Source organism: Ruditapes philippinarum, unplaced genomic scaffold (genome assembly GCF_026571515.1).
Source record: "Ruditapes philippinarum isolate M1 unplaced genomic scaffold, ASM2657151v2 ctg1211_1_1_1_1, whole genome shotgun sequence".
NCBI lineage: Eukaryota > Metazoa > Mollusca > Bivalvia > Venerida > Veneridae > Ruditapes > Ruditapes philippinarum.
The window spans coordinates 7793-28268 of NW_026866456.1; the positions used below are offsets into that span (position 1 = coordinate 7793).

The 20476-nt window shown below is 31.9% G+C and overlaps 2 protein-coding genes across 2 annotated transcripts; one reads left to right on the forward strand and one right to left on the reverse strand.

Moving 5' to 3' along the window:
- Positions 1 to 637: 637 nt before the first annotated feature.
- Positions 638 to 2826, forward strand: LOC132732545 (uncharacterized). Its single transcript, XM_060719019.1, has 2 exons — positions 638 to 744; positions 1653 to 2826. The coding sequence occupies exon 2, from the start codon at positions 1680 to 1682 to the stop codon at positions 2529 to 2531; it is 852 nt and encodes a 283-aa protein (XP_060575002.1). The 5' UTR covers positions 638 to 744; positions 1653 to 1679; the 3' UTR covers positions 2532 to 2826.
- A 3966-nt stretch (positions 2827 to 6792) lies between these two features.
- On the reverse strand, positions 6793 to 10937 carry LOC132732543 (lactadherin-like). The gene is made up of 5 exons (XM_060719018.1): positions 10748 to 10937; positions 9671 to 9792; positions 8788 to 8918; positions 7503 to 7658; positions 6793 to 6993 (listed from the first exon to the last, which is right to left on the reverse strand). Exons 1-5 carry the CDS (start codon positions 10876 to 10878, stop codon positions 6841 to 6843), a joined length of 693 nt encoding a protein of 230 aa, XP_060575001.1. The 5' UTR covers positions 10879 to 10937; the 3' UTR covers positions 6793 to 6840.
- Positions 10938 to 20476: the final 9539 nt, after the last annotated feature.

A 20476-nucleotide genomic window follows, 5' to 3' on the forward strand; every position in this document is an offset into this window, starting at 1 on the left:
TATATAATTCATGGTGTGAAACCAACATTCGTTGTTTCTTCTTTTTTTAGGCGTACTGTGACAGAATCAATTTTAGGAAAAATTCAGGTCGGAAAACCATATTTAATGTTTACAAAGAAATTCAGACATACATGTAGCAATAAACCATATTAAACTGCCCATTAACGTGTATACATTAAAAATCTTGAGGAATTTAAAACTGGGTCGATACAATATCCAATTGCTATTTTTAGATATATATACAGCGTAACAGTTCGGTTCACAAGAGCTATATGACATACTTATTTTCAGTCCCACGCCCCAGGAAATTTCAAATATTTTTTTTCTTTTACCTTGTTTTTCTTATTGAAAGCATATCACCATTACTATATCAATAATTATAAATATACATTAACTTATAATAGGATAGATGGAATCGGGTATTTTATTAATGTTTAACAATTAAAATGGACCTATATAGTTTACTACAGGCAAAGACAACAACAACAAAACTGACACAAGAAAATAATGCATTGACACAATTCGCAGACATTTTATAGAATCGGGTTTTTATAAATATTTGAGAATTTCTATTTTTTACTTTGCTGGCAAGTGTAAAACCAACTGATTTTTTTCGTTTTGTCATCAGTTTTTCCCCTTACCGATAATCTATTTTTAGAAAACTTTTCAATTGGGTATAGTATATAAATACTAGTCTAAACCAGCAGAAAATTAAATCGGGCCTAAGTTAACAGAACCTGCAAGGTAAGAATTTCTTAAACTGTTTACATAGGACTTTTTTTAATAAAAAGTTCAACTTTATTTCATAAATACTTTTGTTAACATTATTCGAACAAATTATATCACACTTAAATACCTTTAATTGAACACTCATTTAGAAACGCATCCGACGACGCCATTAAATTATCAACTGGAGCTTAATTTAATAATAAAAAAATTAAATAAATAAAATATGAAAATAATTTTCTAATTAGATTAAGTGTATTCTAATGATCCATTACCGAGACTCAAATGAATGTTAACTGAACAATAGAAATTGAAGGCATCACAGTCTACTATAGGAAACTTTACAGTCTCATATCAAAGATCCGAGTAAAATGTTATTTTTATGACCACTTTAAACACATAAATGTGTTATTCATTTTTCGATTTATTTTTATATATTTATTTTTTTTTTTTAAACATTAAACATTATTTCATATGTTGATAAAGTTGTTAGTGAAATATGAAAATTTATAATAATAATAATAATTTGTTTTAGCTCAATTCATTAAGTGCTATATGAATCTATGTCATATCAAATCATGTATTTTACTCTTGCCAACAACATCTATACATAATTATTTCGTGGTTTGTTGTTATATTTGATACTAAAACTATCAACGATTCAACGTAATTATTTATTGTATAAGGTATCTGCCATTATAGACCTATTCAATTTAGAACAGGCTTTATTTTTCCCTATGCAACTTGGACATTATACTGTGTCAATTAAAGACGAATTTAAAATAGACAAGGAATAAAATCAAAATAATTTTAGATACATAAATTAATGAGTAAGTACATAACTTTTTAGATAGATGATTATAAAACGAACGAACGAACAAACCAACGAACGAATGAATGAATATAAGTTGATTTTTCTGTTGCAGGGATTTAGCATTCAACAAAAAAAAACAATGGAGAACAAACAGACGGCATCTCAGCTCACGTTCAGCTTAGATCTATTGCCACAAGTAGCAAAGCACATCGAGTTTCTTGAACATGTTGCAGAAGTTCAGGACCTTAGAAACGAAAATATCCTGAAACATGCTGCATACAGATACGAGAATTATTGGCTTCCCCTTGCTGCTGAACATCCGAACGAATGTCTTGCAGCCCCTGTAGACATTGAGTGGATCTGGCTGTGCCACATGCTTTCACCAAAGCAGTACGAGAGCGACTGCCTTGCCCTCGTTGGAACCGTCATTAATCATACATTTTACAGTGGACAGGAAAGACAACAACTCCTCCAAGTGTCCGAGAACCACTGGCTTCAGATGTATGGACCAAATGAGGAACCGTTTACTATGGAACCACAGAGCATAGGCAATGAAAATACCGCAGATACCACTTCTTCACTGTCTTATGATGTTGTTGCTGCTGCCTTGAGACAGGAATCTTTCTATGATAAAATATCATCAACTGAAAAAAGAAATGGAGAGAACCAAACCAGCAGTTTGGACAGGTACAAGCAGTTTATTTATTTATGCAAACTGCTTCCAACATTATTTTTCTCTCCGCCTATTGACGTAGATCTGCTTTGGCACACCCACCAAGCGAATCCACAAGCTTACAAGTCTGACATGTGTAGAATTCTTAAAAGGCTGCTCAATCATGATGACACAAGCACGAGTGATAAAGAGTTCAAAGAAGCAAATGCACTAACAGGTGCACACTGGGAGATGTTATACAGGGAACCTTGTTTGGCCGAAATGGGCACGTGCGGTAATCGTTGTCGTGTCATGTGCACTCGTTGTACAGTCCATTAAATCAAATCAAGTGACTAAATCCAGGCAAGGCGTTGAAATGGTGAATCTTTGTTGTGAGGAACAATAAAAGAGCGAAGTAAAACAATAACTACAGATTTACCGGGTTGCTTAAGTTATTATAAAAGAAACTTTCTCGAACATTTTACATTAGCTGGACTAGAATATTTGCATTCATTTTGTATATGGTTAACTGCCAATACACTGGTAATCATGTTTAGGCATATGTTTTCACACTATCAATAATTTAAAACTAACATGCTTTTTTATGAAAATAAACACAAATATCATAGACATACTTGAATGGTTTATCTTTCTCTCTCACCATTACTATTTACCGGAATAATAAATTATAAGCAAAATAAAATATAGAAGAAATACAATTTTTAATATTATATAGTTAAAAATATCGGCTGATCCTTAACAAACGTTCACTGTAGATAGCTTGTAGACAGAAAAAACTGGTTCTTAAGATTGATAAAACCTTTTGTTTGACTTATAATATGATAACAGAAATATTTTAGCGTCGACGATCTTTTCTGACATCCCTCTACCCTTGCCCTGCTGGATCATTTTGCGATACAAAAATAGTCTGGTACATTCCTGCGTATCACAGCGGAGGAATAAAATTGACTTTCCTTATAGGGTAGAGTTTTTATCCCAGATCTATGCTGGTCCAAAAGTCAAATTACTTTTTTTGCAGTAATTAATACTGGACAGGATCTACGCACAAGTGCACGAACCGTAATCAGGACCAAAATACAAACCAAAGTAAAATTGAATTCAAAGCATAATTCACTTCAACGAAACATCTCAAATCTGTCTCAAAAATACTCGTTTTGTTATAAAAAGGGGTGTAGTTGTGTATGCATTTGATGATATTTCATTGTCATAAATTGTGTTTTAAATTATTTTCAACATATATTTTTTCCAACTTTAAATCCTGTTAATGCTAAGTGCCCCTACGAATTCGTTTCAAATTTTTAATAAGCACGATTTGTTTGTTTTAAAAAATGGCCAAACGCTGAGTGTATTAGGAGAATACCTAAGCATCTGTTTAAAATGTTAAAGATCGCAGGCTCGATTTCCGGCATGGTCGTCCTAGACATAATAAATACAACACAGATATGCATGGTTGTATGTGTTCAAACCCCGTCAGAGAAAGTCGTTGTTTCCTTGAACAAGAAACTACGCTCATTTCTCAGTACTGGTTGGTTCCAGGAACGGATTCGAAATTGTGTCTATAAGATTATAGCTTCCAACACAATCAGACTAAATTAAGTTCTGTATAAACCAAATGCGCCGCGCCATGACAAAACCAACATAATGGGTTTGCGACCAGCATGGATCCAGACCAGCCTGCGCATCCTCGCAGTCTGGTCAGTATCCATGCTGTTCGCTTACAAACCCTACAACAAGTAGAGAAACTGATTGCGAACAGCCTGGATCCTGATCAAACTGCGCGGATGTGCAGGCTGGTCTGGATCCATGCTGGTCGCAAACGCACTATGATGGTTTTGTTATGGCGCGGCTCAAATACAAAACGACAGAAGAGCGCACTACGGACTATTTGCGAGTGACTGTACCAAACAGAACTTCTCAAAAGGTGTACCTAATTTTCTTATCCATTTTTTAAGTATAGGAGATCGAAAATGTTCAGAAAATGTTTCACTCAGGTTTTGGACAACTGGTCACCCCTTAATATTGTAGTCCTTATATAATATTGGGTTGAAGAAAGTGGTAAGTACGTACTCAAATGAAAATGACGTTTTACACATTTGTTTTATTTATTTGATAATGTTTTTTTTTATTTCATTACTTCGAGGGGTGAGTCGTTGAATCGTTGTGTCGTTCTGCTGATAAGCAAGGGCAATGAAGATAAATCTGTTCAGTCCTATATCCAAACGATAACCGCACATGTATATGAATCATGTTTGAATAGTTGTTTGTTTTTTCTCTCCATTTTTTGTTCGTTAGCATGTAAATAATTCAACACAATAAGTAATTAAAGACTTTATTTCAACATATATATAATACATACATTTTATATGTAAGTGTAATGCACATGTGTATTTGATTATTAGTTCATGTTATATTATGCAATATTAAGTTTCTTCTAGTAAAACATACATATTTATATGTGATTGTAATGTATTTAATCACAAGTTCAGGTTCTATTGTGAATTATTAAGTTTCTTCCGGTTAGAACATAATGCAATTTATCTTATTTACTTTTTTTTATTTCTTAGTGTTTAAAAGCTTTATGCATGCAACACAATTAATTCTATTAAGAATTGTTACATAAAATGTGTAATTACATATCTTTTAGAGACTATTATATGACTGTTATATGTCACCATTTACCTATATTTATTATAAAATGATTGATTGTATACCATGACACTCATGGGTTTGTAACCTTTTGTGAATAAAGATTATTATTATTATTATTATTATTATATAAGTTTGCAAAACAAGTAACTATAACAATGTTTTTATAAACAGAAGTTTCTCTTAGGTAGGTAAATGAAATGTTGCACGTCCTATTGAGTGTACGTTTGACTGATAATTATAAAAAAATAGTAATAATCCACATGGATGGAGTAAGCAATAGCTTAATCGGTAGAGCACGTAGCTCGGAAGGACCATTCTGCATGGCAAAAGGCTATCAGAATTCTTAAAAAAACGTTTATTGTTCATCGTAATCATAAAGTATAACTTTAATGGTATGTATTTGGTTTATCACTTGCAGTTTACCTATATTTAAGTTGATCTTTTAATTGACAGACTGCGGGGATGCGCAGGCTGGTCTCGATCCATGCTGGTCGCAAACCCATTATGTTGGTTTTGTCGTGCCGCGGCTCAAATTATTGTGATATGCATCAATTTGATAAAGTACACGAATTAAGTAAACTTCTTTTGAAGAAACAAAACTAAGTAAATTTTTTTTCTGGTGGTTTCTTTTTGTAAGGGAAAGGCTTTTTACTTCCTCTGGTGTAAGCTCCAGACTTGGGACAATATAAAATGTCTCTCAGATAGTAGGCAATTATATCAACAGTATTTGAAATGATATAAATGAATCATTATCATACAATATAAAATAAACATTCTTAAATCATACAAACAATCATAACCTTGAACAGAACTAGCATGATCCAAACAACATCAGTCAGATACTATCCATTAGAAAACTATGCAAGCAAGCAAATTTCTTCTAGAACTTCTATCTCCACAGTGTGATATGTCAAATCTCTTGTACATAACATATATGAGCCGCGTCACGACAAAATTAACATAGTGCCTTTGCGACCAGTATGGATACAGACCAGCCATCGAATCCTTGCAATATGATCAGGATCCATGCTGTTCGCTTACAAACCCTATTGCAAGTACTGACAGCGAACATCATGGATCCTGATCAGACTGCGCAGATGCACAGGCTGGTCTGGATCCATGCTTGTCGCAAACGCACTATGTTAGTTTTGTCGTGACATGGCTCAAGTATTGAACAATAGGCGATCATGTGGTGTCAAAGCTGTATGTTCATAAGTAACGTTTTATAAGGTGTAAAATAAGAAATGTAAAGCTCGCCATTTCACTCTTTCTAAAACTCGTTTGATACATTTAATTAATGATAATTATCTACTTTAAAAAAAATATTGAGAAATAATAATGCAATACAATGCCTATTTTCATTTTCCGTAATTCCACTGTAAACAATTTGAGCCTCGTCACGACAAAACCAACATAATGGGTTTGCGACCAGCATGGATCCAGACCAGCCTGCGCATCCGCGCAGTCTGATCAGGATCCATGCTGTTCGCTTATCAACTCTATTACAAGTGGAGAAACTGACAGCGAACAGCATGGATCCTGATCAGACTGCGCAGATGCGCAGGCTGGTCTGGATCCATGCTGGTCGTAAAACCACTATGTTGGTTTTGTCATGACACGGCTCAATTTATTTCTTCCCACTTCAGTGAAACATATTCTGATGTCTTGCCGGACTACTTTCTTCTAAATTCAACCAATACACAATTTCTAAAAATATTAAGAGTTGTAATGTCAAACAGGTAAAAGAGAAAAAGCACATAATAAACAGAAAATTCAAGAAAATACAGAATTTGTTTTCATCTTGTGACATAAAAATTAGCATATCTCATCTGGGGCTACCGCTACTTTGGAACTATTTTTTTTCATACCATTCGATGAAAATACATCCTGTATTTCAAAGAAAAAACTTGAACATCCTCTTTATCATATGTGAGATTCAAAATATTTTGTATACATCCGAGTTAAATTTACTATGACGTCAAAGTTCACAACCAATCATATCAAAACGAACTATCCTTTCACCATGATGACTTGTGGGATAAAGAGATAAGCAGGCGACATCAAAGGGCGTCTGGAACAAATTCACTACTGCTTCATTTCCGGCGTCCGGAATCACATTAGCTTCAAAATTCTGTAGTGAAAGGAATCCAGTAAGTTTTTAGCACATAAGTATTTCATGTTTGACTTTTCACAAGCATAAAATTGAGCCGCGTCACGACAAAACCAACATAATGGGTTTGCGACCAGCATGGATCCAGACCAGCCTGCGCATAATCAGGATCCATGCTGTTCGCTTATAACAAGTATAGAAACTGATGGCGAACAGCCTGGATCCTGATCAGACTGCGCGGATGCGCAGGCTGATCTTCATCCATGCTGGTCGCAAACCCATTATGTTGGTTTTGTCGTGACGCGGCTCAAATGATAGTCATGTAATTACGTATACATGTAGTTGTACAACTTCTTCTCTTTTTCATTTATCTTTTCAATGTATGAAATAGTGGTTCTATTCTAATATAGACCTTTATATGAATTATCTTATAACAAATGAACAGGTTTGGAAAAAATGAAAAATCCTTCTTTTTTATTTTAGGATTAGGGAAAAGATCAGCTGATCTGTTTAAATCAAACGATACCTACGGTTTTGTTATCCGCCCAGATCCAGTTGTAACAGTCAACACTAGCATGTAGATTATAGTACGTCACCCTGTCATCACAGCAAGACTCTAACGATTCATTTCGCCATCTTCCTTGTATGGCAAATCCTCGAACTCTAGAAAACTTTCGTAGCACAATCTGTGGGGAATAAAAAACAGTTCACAGTATCAAATACGGCATATAAAATAGACATATGAGATGTTAGCAATGGTAATTGTATCTTGTAACATAACACTTTTATATCATGCCATAGACAGCCAGATAAATTGCCGCATATCTAATTTCCTCTAGAAGTTTAATAGTTGGATGAAAATCGTTATTTATTCTTGTAAAACATATTAATATATCTAATTCAGATACCCATTTGTCTAGAATATGACATACATATGTAATTTAACGGGACGAGAAACTGTCATATCCGCAGTCTTATTTGATGACACCAGTGTCTTTTTTGTTTCCTAGCTGGCCCAATGAAGGAATGCAACTACTTTATGTCTCGTCACTGATTTAAAGCTATGATCCGCCCTTAATCAACTTGAACCCTGGCCACCAGTAAGGAGCCGGGCCAACATGCACATAATTGCAGTCTGACAATGCTTTATATAGTTATATCATAATTTTTAGAGTTTTCATTTTGATATACACACTTTGATTAAAAAAAACAGGTCTTAAGGCCCATTATGCCACATACATACTAGTAAAAAAAACAACAACAACAAAACACTTTGATTTTTGGTATCTAGTTACAAGTTTCAAAGACCTACATATTTGCATTATTCATGTAAAACTCCATTGGCAATCGGTATAATTATAGTGCATTAGTATTTTGTATTGAAGTCAAAATACTACTTTGTAAAAATTTGCTACCTTTATGACACATTACTGCACGCTCAGTACTATTTTCTTCAATTGTTTAACATCTAACATGATTTAAATCCATTATTCAACACTATTAAACATACATTTGACATTTCTAAAAGAAATTAAAATATATTGATTTCTGAGGCATATTGTGCCCTTAAATGAACGCCTGAAAAGGCCATCATAGAAATCCAGCAGATCAAATTAATAAAACATTTAACAGTCATGTACTCAACCGGAGCAAAGCAACTGTAACAAAATATCTCTTTAATAATAACGACTAAGTAAATGTGTATTTACATATAAAATGACCGGACTTTACAGCAAGCTATATACATTAGATGAGCGATACCTCAATATTTGATAAACAAAAGTACAGTAATCTCAATAGATGCTGACTACTTACATGTGTATAAACTCCAACTACAATGTGGCCACCAATATCACCGTTTCCACCCGGAACAAAGTTCAGTTGAGTTTGCTCTGGGGTGTATTGGTTAACCGCCAGGCCTAGATATTGGACACACTCTCCAAGGACTTTCAGAAAAAGATAAAAGTACACATCTTGAAAATGGTTCGGTTTCGGTGTGTGTTTGTTTGGTAACATTTTATTCGTTTTCTTTACCCAATTACTTTTTATTTGGTAAGTCACAACTATTTACCACCACTCGGCCAACCACCTCTTATCTGCTAAAGTATAAATTATGATTTTCATAAACATTAAATTGATATAACATTGGAATCCACACAGAAAAAAACTTCTGAATATCAAATGTCCGAAAGATATAACGACTGTAAATATGATTTGTAACTCTCTTTATCCATGTATTTATTCATTGTTCTTCCCATGGCCAATTTCTTTCGTATATGACATTATTCTCCGCTTGTGCCACCCTAATGTTTCCCTTTTTCTCCTCATTAAGTATACTCTTTTTCCCTCAAAATATTCTTATATTAAGTTCTTCTCTTTGAACTTAGTTTGCTTGTTATCTTCTTGTTTCTCTATTTCCCCTAATTTTACCCAATGCAATCACGTATCAAGTATGTCTTTCAATATCAAGCGTATAATACCTATTTCAAGCAAAATATGCAAAAGGTGAATATATTATGATATACATGAAAAACAAATGTATCTTTCAGTTAACCTTTCTCTTTGACATCAAGAAGGAAGGGCTGGAATACAGCAAATTACAAACTATAATCATATCAAACGAGTTGTCATGGCAATTTGGAATATATTGAGTAATAAATGCAGACCTGTTACTATTACCTTACTAAAATATACTCACCTTTTTGTTTCTTGTATGCTTTCCAGCTGTTCCAGTCCAAATCGGGACAGTTTTCCTCTTTCACAATAGAGTTGATTAGGTAACATTCCTCACTTATTTCCTTGAAGTATAATCCGATACATCTTAATAGAAATAGTGCTTTTACATTTATAAGTATTTGTTCATTAATATATTTAGTTGGTCGGTCGGTCAGTTAGCGAGTAAAAGAAGCAAAACTACATAGTAGCACAGAGTAAAACACTGAAAAAATCTACAAATTAGTGATGATGACTTAGATAAAGAAAAATGTGGGTTTTCTAACTATGGATTTTTGCCCGGATTACTAAAATCATATTTCTCCAAACCATAACTAAAGTAGATACACTGATACCAGAATTATATCAAATTTCATTCCATGATATATCTATTTTTTTTTACTCTTAAACAGGATCTTTCACAGGACATTTCTAGCTGGAGAATATCCAAATGAGTCGAGATCAGGAATATTTGTATATTACATAAATGGGGTAGACCAGGAACATACAAAAATGTTTTCTGTTTGACCAAATGCATCGATAATTTTTTGATAATATAAACATGCTTCTTCTTTATACAAATATATAAAACATTACTATTCATTCATGTGTTTGATAGAATACTTAGTTTTAACTTTGTATAACGTGTGTCATTTGAAACTATTTGAAGAATGTGCACATAGTTGTCTTTGTTTTCTGTTATTTGATCGAGTACTATATTGACAACATGTGAACCTAAATATCATTTCATATTCTCTTTTAAATTAATGAAATACATGTTAACTACGATAAAAAAAACTTTTTGGACATAAATATTCTGACCGTTTTATGTGTATATATACGTCAAACATAAATAACTTTTTTATCATTGATTGGTCAGATATTTTGTTTATAACTTTTAAATATATTTATGTTGTTTATTATAATGTTTGAACATAAATATTCTCACGTTTCTCGAGTTGGTCAAATATGGCGTTGACAAATTGTAAACAAAGACATTCTTTCTTTTATGTGTTGGTTAAATAATACATTGTCTAACTGTAAAATTAAATGACATTCTTACCTGTGCTCTAAACAGCATTTCAATGAACAGACCATAAACGGAATGGCCAGAACGCTGCTTTTTACACATTTGTACTTCCGGTATGAGTCATTGGGCGTTAGCCAACATCCCATGTTTTTGTCTGACTTCATCAGAGCTAAAACATGTAAAACCAGCAAACCAAGTCCAGTCAAAAGACAAAGATAACTTGAATTCTGAAATTTAATAGTAAAAGTCTTATTCTAGATTGCATTGCAAAACTATTTTAGGGAACGGACGAAAACAAGGGTCAAATACCTAACATAATGTTCTGGGAGAAAGATCAAATTATATCAATTTACAATGGAGAATATTCATTGCCTTTATAGCTTTGCGACTCAAATATTGCTGATTTAATATAAATTACGGGTATAGATAAAATAAATAATTAAAATCATTAACTTCTTCAATATTTTGCAATATTTTGCCTATAATTGCCAAATCGTCTGCATAAAGTTAAAGTATTAAATTAATATCATCTAATATTAAACATGAGTCAGGACGGTTTTGAAGGTACAAATCGATGTCTTCTAAAATAATGAAAATAATAGAGAAGTCATAACCTCCCACTGACGAAGGCAAACAGTATATTGAAAATAGAACAAACTTTAACACGAGACTTAATTTTCTGGTACATATCGCGAACAATTCTCAACAATTTACCCTTTATTTCAAATTTCTACAATTTTAACCACAAACCATTTCTATCAATAGAATCAAAAGACTTTATCATATCAACAAATATAACAATTAATATTTTATTTTCATTTAAATATTTTTCAACCAATGGCATACGTACACATATAGAATCTACAGTAAACCATCATTTACGAAATCCGAAGTGCATCCGAAATAGTGTTATGTTCGGTACAAATTTTCTCAATTCGATTTTTGATAACACTAGTATACTTTTTTGACATTTTTGAGTAATTCGGTTTCCTCTATAATCATTTACGGCATTGTGACAATTCCTTTTGTGTAAAGGGATTATAATACCTTCTGTCCATTTCTCAGAAAAAATACCCGAATCTAAAATACCATTAAATACATCACCAATATGAGCCGATTTAAAATATATACTTTCATTAAAATACTCGTTTAACAAACAGTCTCTACCATAAGTTTTGATGATTAAAAAAATTTATGGCAGTCAGAATTTTACACTGGTCTAATCCTAAGAAAATTCCATTCGAATTCATGAAATCATTTTTATCACAAATCAGATAAGCCTCCTCATTGCAACAAGCAAATAAGTCTTTCCTTAAATTAGAGAATATTCTTTAAATTATTCCACAGTAACCTAGTAACATTTTCCCAAATTGTTAGATTTCTTTTTAAAATATTTCAAAAACACATCTTGGTTTACCCTTTCTTTAAATTTTCTATCTCAGACATTTCCATATTGTATTGTAAACTTTCCTTTGTCTAACAATACTTAAGATTTATAAAATGACTTATTTTGACAGAAAAAAAGTAACGCTCGTTAAATAGGTGAAAAAATACCTAAACGAATACCAGCGTAAGCCTGCACGGTTGCACACATTTTTTACTCTTACAATTTGAATTTTTTCTATTTCAGTTTATCATTTGGACTTTATTTCTTTGAAATTATAGAATTCGATTTTAAATATTTTAAATCTCATTTGACACTCAAAACAATATTAAAGCCATAATAACGAGAATTTACATGAAAGAAATATACGAAATTTTACGTTACCTTCATTTCTGCCAACGTGTCCCTTGAATGATCGGTTTCACAGTATTAAAATAAATGTAATTGATGGCATTAGTCAAACACTTGTTTGGAAGTGAATAGGGACAATGCGCAAGGCTTCATTGAATGAAAAAACGGACTCTAACTCAATTGTAATTCTGAATCGAATCGTGAAATGAATACATTTCATAAAAAATTGATGCGAAGCTTTTTTACATAATGCTATAATGAACTATAATAATAATGATAGCCAGATCAAATGATTTTTAGGACTTTTAGTATCACAATAAAACAGCACAGCTTACATTGATTTCTATTCAACTCTGCGCACCGGAAATCGCACACCTAATTTGAAGCATATGTGCTAAAGGCGTGACTTGAACAGGCGTGATAATGACACGAAGTAATCATAACTATAGACAATAAGAAGAACCGTTTTTATAATTTAAAAAAAGTTGGTTTCTTTTGTGAAAAAAGGTACAAACCTGTATACGTTATCTGTTCATGTTGAACACAAACAGAAGAAGCTCACCAGTAAATTCATATGTCAAATAAGCTTATTTGGGAGCTAGGTAAACAAATAGATGTTTTACGGCAATGTATATCGTTAATTTTTATACTTGTCTTAAACAGAGCAGAAAATTTAAGTAGAAAATTGTTGATCTTGCTATAATTTTTTATGTTTCTTCAACTTTTGTATAAATGTTCATTATTCTAATTTCTGATGTTTCTTCAACTTTTGTATAAATGTTCATTATTTTAATTTCTGATGCTTCTTCAACTTTTGTATAAATGTTCATTATTTTAATTTCTGATGTTTCTTCAACTTTTGTATAAATGTTCATTATTTTAATTTCTGATGTTTCTTCAACTTTTGTATAAATGTTCATTATTTTAATTTCTGATGTTTCTTCAACTTTTGTATAAATGTTCATTATTCTAATTTCTGATGTTTCTTCAACTTTTGTATAAACGTTCATCATTTTAATTTCTGATGTTTCTTCAACTTTTGTATAAATGTTCATTATTTTAATTTCTGATGTTTCTTCAACTTTTGTATAAATGTTCATTATTTTAATTTCTGATGTTTCTTCAACTTTTGTATAAATGTTCATTTTTCTAATTTCTGATGTTTCTTCAACTTTTGTATAAATGTTCATTATTCTAATATTTGATGTTTTTCAACTTTTGTATAAATGTTCATTATTCTCTTGTGTTGATGATGACTTTTAATAGCTTATCAGCTTAATAGCGCGATGATAAAAGGTCAACAGTACGATGAAGAGAAGGCGAAATAACAAAATTACGATGGTGGAAACCCGATATAATTTCGTGTTGTTGTTTTTTTACTATCATTCTTTCGACTTTTCACCATCATGATTTCGTTATTTCGACTTTTCACCATCGTACTTTGGACTTTTAATCATCGAAACTTTGATTTTTCACCAACGTATGTTTGTTATTTCGACTTTTCACCATCGTAATTTTGACTTTTTATCATGGAACCTCCGATTTTTCACCAACGTAGTTTCATAATTTCGACTTTTCACCATCGCAATTTTGTGTTTTCGCCGTTACGAAGCATGTGTTAGTCGCGATGGATCATTTAATGAGTAGCTTTAATATTAATACCGAAGCTCATATTCATCGAATTCTTTGTTAATATGATTTAGAGACAAATTTGTTCATGTTTTCTCCAAAGTAAAAACATAATTCCATTGTGCTATTTAAATACTTTGACGTTTCTAACAAAGAATTGACATTCATATGAATAATAACTCATCTCTTTTCTATCAGAAAATTCAGTTTTGTTAGCAAAAGCATGAAAAACAATATAATACCAGTTCTATCAGCTTACAACCATAAAATTGTCTGCTTTTGACGGGAATATAAAAAGGTAATACAACAACAATGGTAAGCACACATGAATTATAAATAAACGACAGGTATCGATTGTATAAAAAGAACTATTATGCATAAAATTGTTTACGCTGATATTAAAAGGGCAGGTTCGACTGCATACGTTATATCTTTTAAATAAACATTGTATTTTATAAACCATTACTATAACAAATAGCATATAATTATCCTTAACCTTTTATTTTTTTGCTGCTGTTGTTGTTGTTGACGTTTTTTGTTATGGTCTTTTAACATTTCAATCACAATGTTTTACATGTATTTACATTGTAAGCTAAACTACAACTGCTGCTTGAGGATGTAATCAAGCTAGTTTCACGGACAGTCGTTCTACTTATGTACCCACTAATAAGAGAGCCCAAGAAGTCACCATTTGATCTTTACAGATCTACAGATGCACTATAAAATTCATTTTGGGAAAGCAGAAAAAAAGTCCTTTGCTGGGCATGTTTTTTAACTTTGATCCTTAGATAATAAATAAAACGTAACGTTCATTTGGGAATGTAAATTTACCCTCCAGCCTTCTGAAACATTTACCAATTTTGGTTTCATGTTTTTTTCAATTAACCACAGTGTGGTGTTTTCTATGGATACATTTCCTATCAAATCATATCAGGAATATAGCATCACCCAGACATTTGCTTTCAGATAATTTAAAGGTGGCCAGGGAGCAGCACGCTCTCCATGCTTCAAAAGTCGCAATTAAAAATGTGGCATACAAATGCAAAGTTTAAGTTACCGAACAGAAATAATATAACTAAGGTTATTGATACCTTTAGCTTTAGACCTAAAATATGTATAGAGAGTATCTCAAAGTGCATCTGCATATAAAGTTAGGGGTTCTAAGATCATGTTTTTTTAAATTTGACAAAATAAAGAATAATGATTTTGTAATTAAAGATCAAAATGACAAGGGCAATATATTGTTCTTAGTGACAAGGACCTAATATCATTATTTTTGGGTGAATGTGACACGGAGAACATATCAATATACATCTGTATTCAATTCTTACATTCCTACGTGCAAAGTATCTAGGTCAATTGACTTTGATTGAATTGCCAGTTTTATGTTTTGATATTTACATGTCCTAATGGTCTTTGACTTTTTGACTGTAAGATCGAGCTAACTGAGGTACAGGCAAAATTTTAAGTTCCTAGGTTAATGCACGCTGCTTTAATACTCCGTTTTAATTTCTAAATCAGGATGACATTTATTATTGAGCTTTTAGCCTTATCATGCATGTAACATGTATGCCCCCTGTATAACTCCTAAACGTGCATAATAAAAATATTAATCATATGATTATTGATGTGACATATTAAGTTATTTCGTTGGATAACAAATTATAATTCGGTCAGCTACATCTAGAGTTATCTTTTTGTTCATTACATTTGCAAAATAAAATTACATCGTCTATTTAGAGGATGACCCATGAACATGTCATACTCACAGCAATAATTCATTTTTGAACCACCAGGAATAATAATGTCGTTGAAAAAGTTAACAATTAAAATTAAATACGTAAGCTGCTTGTCAAAATTCATTTGAAAATCTGACGTCAAAGGGGGATTAATAACAGCAGTTAGCTTCATTTATCAATTTAAGGGACAGGCAATAATTATAGATAAAAGAGCAGACCCGATTCTTGACATTTATTTTGTATAGAAAAATATACACAACCAATTAAAATTTCATTAGTTCCTAGAAAGACCAGCTTCCATTGTATAAATCATTAATCATCATACATCTGTAAAATTTGTAGTTGCGTCTTTATATACCATTGTAACGTGCAAGGTGTTAGTTAGAATCAACGAAATACGAGCCTGCGCATCCGCGCAGTCTGATCAGGATCCATGCTGTTCGCTTACAAACTCTATAACAAATACAGAAATTGATAGCGAACAGCATGGATCCTGATCAGACTGCGCGGATGCGCAGGCTGGTCTGGATCCATGCTGCAAAACCATTATGTTGGTTTTGTCCTGACACGGCTCATATATATGATTATCGTTACGACTCCCTAACTTTTGATTACTTACAAATCGTTATCAAATTGGTTATAAAATCATTTTATAATAAAACGACATTTAACTGAAATCTATTGTGTACACATATGTCAATTGTTTTTGAAAACACGTCTGCACCAATACAATGTACGAGATGTGTCCCAAGTTCGCATAATACTTCTATCAGATAAAACAAATATTGTCATAACGTTTTCAAGCCTATACATGTGTAAATTCAATATATTTTCAACTTTGATGCATACTTTCATACATTTTATTGGCATGGGTTTACAAATAATATACAATTCATACGGAAGTAGCGGTGCAAGTAACGACGTAATTTCGACATCAAAGTGATTTGAAAAGTGAAGTTTTTACCCGACATGCACGTTATGATGCATGTATCATTTATATGGTCCTTTACAATTAGCATGGGCATCCAGCGTATTGGATCGTATACAAAGAAGAAACAAAAAGATAATCTATTAAAACTCTGTATGCAGTTGAGATCAACAACATAATCACATAAATATATTTATGGCAAGTGTCTATATAAATATAAAGCTTACAATTAAAAGCACTTCTCTTCAGAGTTGTAATATTTTTCTGGCACTTTGGAATCAGCACTTTTAAGTGTTGGTAATTGTGTACCGCTCAAGCCCGGCGTTTTCATTATCCCTCATGTGCAAACTCAATCAAACCGAATTTGCAATATTCATGTAATTTTGATGTTTTTAATGCTCCCGAGGGATCACTTTTTTAAGAAATTTATGTACATCTAAACAACAGGTGGCATGTGCTGTGTGGCAGCCGTAAAAAATTGCCCCGTACTTCACTCCAGCGATTACTTTTTTTCTTGATATTTATAAGAGTATAAAATATAATTCAGAGTTCAAAATTTAATTTCATAGTTTCAAAGTTTCTTTAAAATATTTACAAACAATTATTTATACACATGTATAGTTCTATTACAAATACAAAGCAATTCGATAAATTTAAACAAAGATGGTCTGTTACAATTATAACTTTTAAGATATTTTCAGCGTTAATCTACTTATATTGAACATACACATATGAAATGATACTCATCCCATCCTCTAAATCTATAATATTACATCACTGTCATATTTGTTCACGAGGAATTTTATAAGAAGAGGCATACCTTCCTGTTTGATTCAGAGCGGATGAACACATTCTAAATTTTGCATGGTAAAATATCATGATAATTTTCGTAACAAAGACACGATTTAAACTGTTTGTAACTCATAAAAAACAGAACTTTGATCTGGATATACTGGCCCATTCTTGTTAAACGTATCTATAACACTACATTCTAGGATCTACATAATCATTTCTATCAAAACTATCAGCAAAGCCAAGATCGAACAACAACTTTTGAGACTCAATATTTACACCCTCTGTTACAATCAGTTACACCTACGCCACTTGTGAAAATACTGTGTTAAAGCTCACTCGATGAAATACACACAAACAAGCAAATAACCTCTATATATTGCATCTCTTCCATCAAAAACTTTTTGATTTAAATTACAAATTGAAACAGAATGAATAAACGTTTGTAAACATGTATGTTTGTTTTTACCAGCTGTCGATTAATTGTGTTTAAAGTCGACGACAGCAAAATATATAAAGTATCCTTATTTAAATGTCTTGTTCAAACGAAAATTATAAAAAAGCATTACTAGGCAACCACCTTTTTCTGTTCATTGTTACAGTTTGTAAATTTATTTTATAGCACAATACGTATGCATGATCTATCACTCATTTTTATCCATAATTTTAACTATTCAATTCCCATTCATGCTCACGTATGCAAATTAGTTATTTCGAACTGTCAAGGGAGTACTCCTGGAACTGTTGCAAATGAAAAAAATATAACAAAACGAAGTTTGATAAAAAAAATCAAATATGTATGCCAATGTTTAACAAGTAATCAAATTGGACAATCTCGTTACTCTGATTAAATTGATATGTATGATTCTACTGAATTGTTTTATCTGCCAAAGTTAAGTGGTCCTTGCAATTTAAAAACAAATAGCATTTTTCTTTTCTTTGAATTTCCCACTACAACAGGTTGAAATTATTGCAGTGGGAGTAAGAATTATTTGATGTTTATTAAATAATTTTGAAATTTCCAAAAACAATAATCTTATAATATGTTATATTGTCTTTTATCGCTTGGTGGCAAAGCCATGATATACATGTATGCCATAGGTTGCGGGTTCGATCTCAAGAACGGGAATGTTAAACATTTACAGTACGACAAAACATTTGCGCTTAATCTTCATATAATATTTTTAAAACAAGCCAAAACGTTGGCATTATAATATGATTCAGTAAGATTTAAAATTTAAGTGTTTAGGTTTCTGCGACATGATACCTTTGTGGCTGATGGGTTGCCTTTTATGGCTGATGTTTGAGAATTGCAGCTACTGTTTATCCTCGTATTGGTGTACCTTCAGACTTGATCAGAGAAATACAGAAACCCTGACGAGCACAAAAACGACAAAATTGCAAATGTTGCATGCTCGGTTTGATTGAGCCTGTTCATGTACGGATTATATATTATATAATTATAGTTTTTCATACACATTTAAAGTTCTTTCACTATTGTTAACCTTATCACCAAATATGGGTTGCTGATTAACATGTACACACATGTTTATGCTAATAAATATTTGACATGAATTGATTTATTACTGATGAGACTCGAAGCCTGTCTATGAAGCGAAATATCCTTTGCGATAAACCTTGTTTAATAATGATCTTTAACTGTGACAGTTTAATTATTTCCGTTAATTGGTCTACATTATATAGAGCATGACTTTTTAACATTGCATAATTTTTAATTTTGATTTACAAGAAATAGTAACAATGTCGTTTTAAACATTAAGTGACTGTCAAAATTGAGTTGCAAGCCTGAGGTATATGAGAAAAATGTAATAAGTAACATCACCTAACATGTTAATCAATTTAATTGGTTGGCAATAATTTAAGATTAAATTCAAAATTTTATGATTCCGGAGAAAACTAGCTTCGACTGAAAATATTCAACTTTTAATTGCGTTTTTATACACCTTTGTAATGAGCAAGGTAATATTTAGTATAGACGATATAAAATTATATGATTTATCTAGACTCCATATCTTTCGATTGTTCACAAGCGTAAAATCCTTCCATTATAAAGCGATATTCATCTTGAATCTATTGTGTCCACATAAGAATACTTTCTATGTAACAGGTATTTGACGCTTATTCTGCACTATTACGAGGTTTGACCCAAACGTTTGCATATTACTTTTGTAAGATAGAACAGATCGTCAAAGCGTTATACGCTGGACCTTATCAAGCACTTCAAAAAGACCATGATAAACAACCAATGGAGTAAACAGAATTTCAAGTTTATCAAAGACATTAGAGTAAAAATATTATCAATTGTTGAATAGCCTTTCCTAAATCCAGCCTGAGACTCATCAGTTACATTAAAGTTATCACATCATTAAGTAAGACGAATATTTAATATATTAACAAATATTTTACATAGGGAATCTATTAATTTTTAAAAGAAATACCTCGATAATTATTTGGATCTGATTTAGAACCTTTCTCATGTATAGGAGTGATAATACTTTGACTCCATTCTTCTGGGAAGTTTCCGTTTTCAAAAATTTCATTAAAAAGAGCATTCAAAAATGGTAAAACTATATGAATAGAATGTTTGTACATTTCTAAGCAGACACCATCAGGTCCAGGCGACCGGTTAGCACGTAAATGGTCTATACTTTGCATTATTTCTAGATCAGATATAGGAACGTTAATTTCGTCACAATTTAAGTAATCACGATTCACATTGACCACGGGCTGCTCATCGATAGAACTATTTTCCCCAGTTACAGGATTCAAGAGTAATTTAAAATATTCATACCATTCTTTTCATGTTATTAAAGAATCTACATTTTCTTTACTATGACCTTTTTTAAGAATATTCCAGAATTGTTTTGCATTTTTCCTGGAATCAACCAACAGCTTCCGTTTAGCTTTGCAGTGGAAAT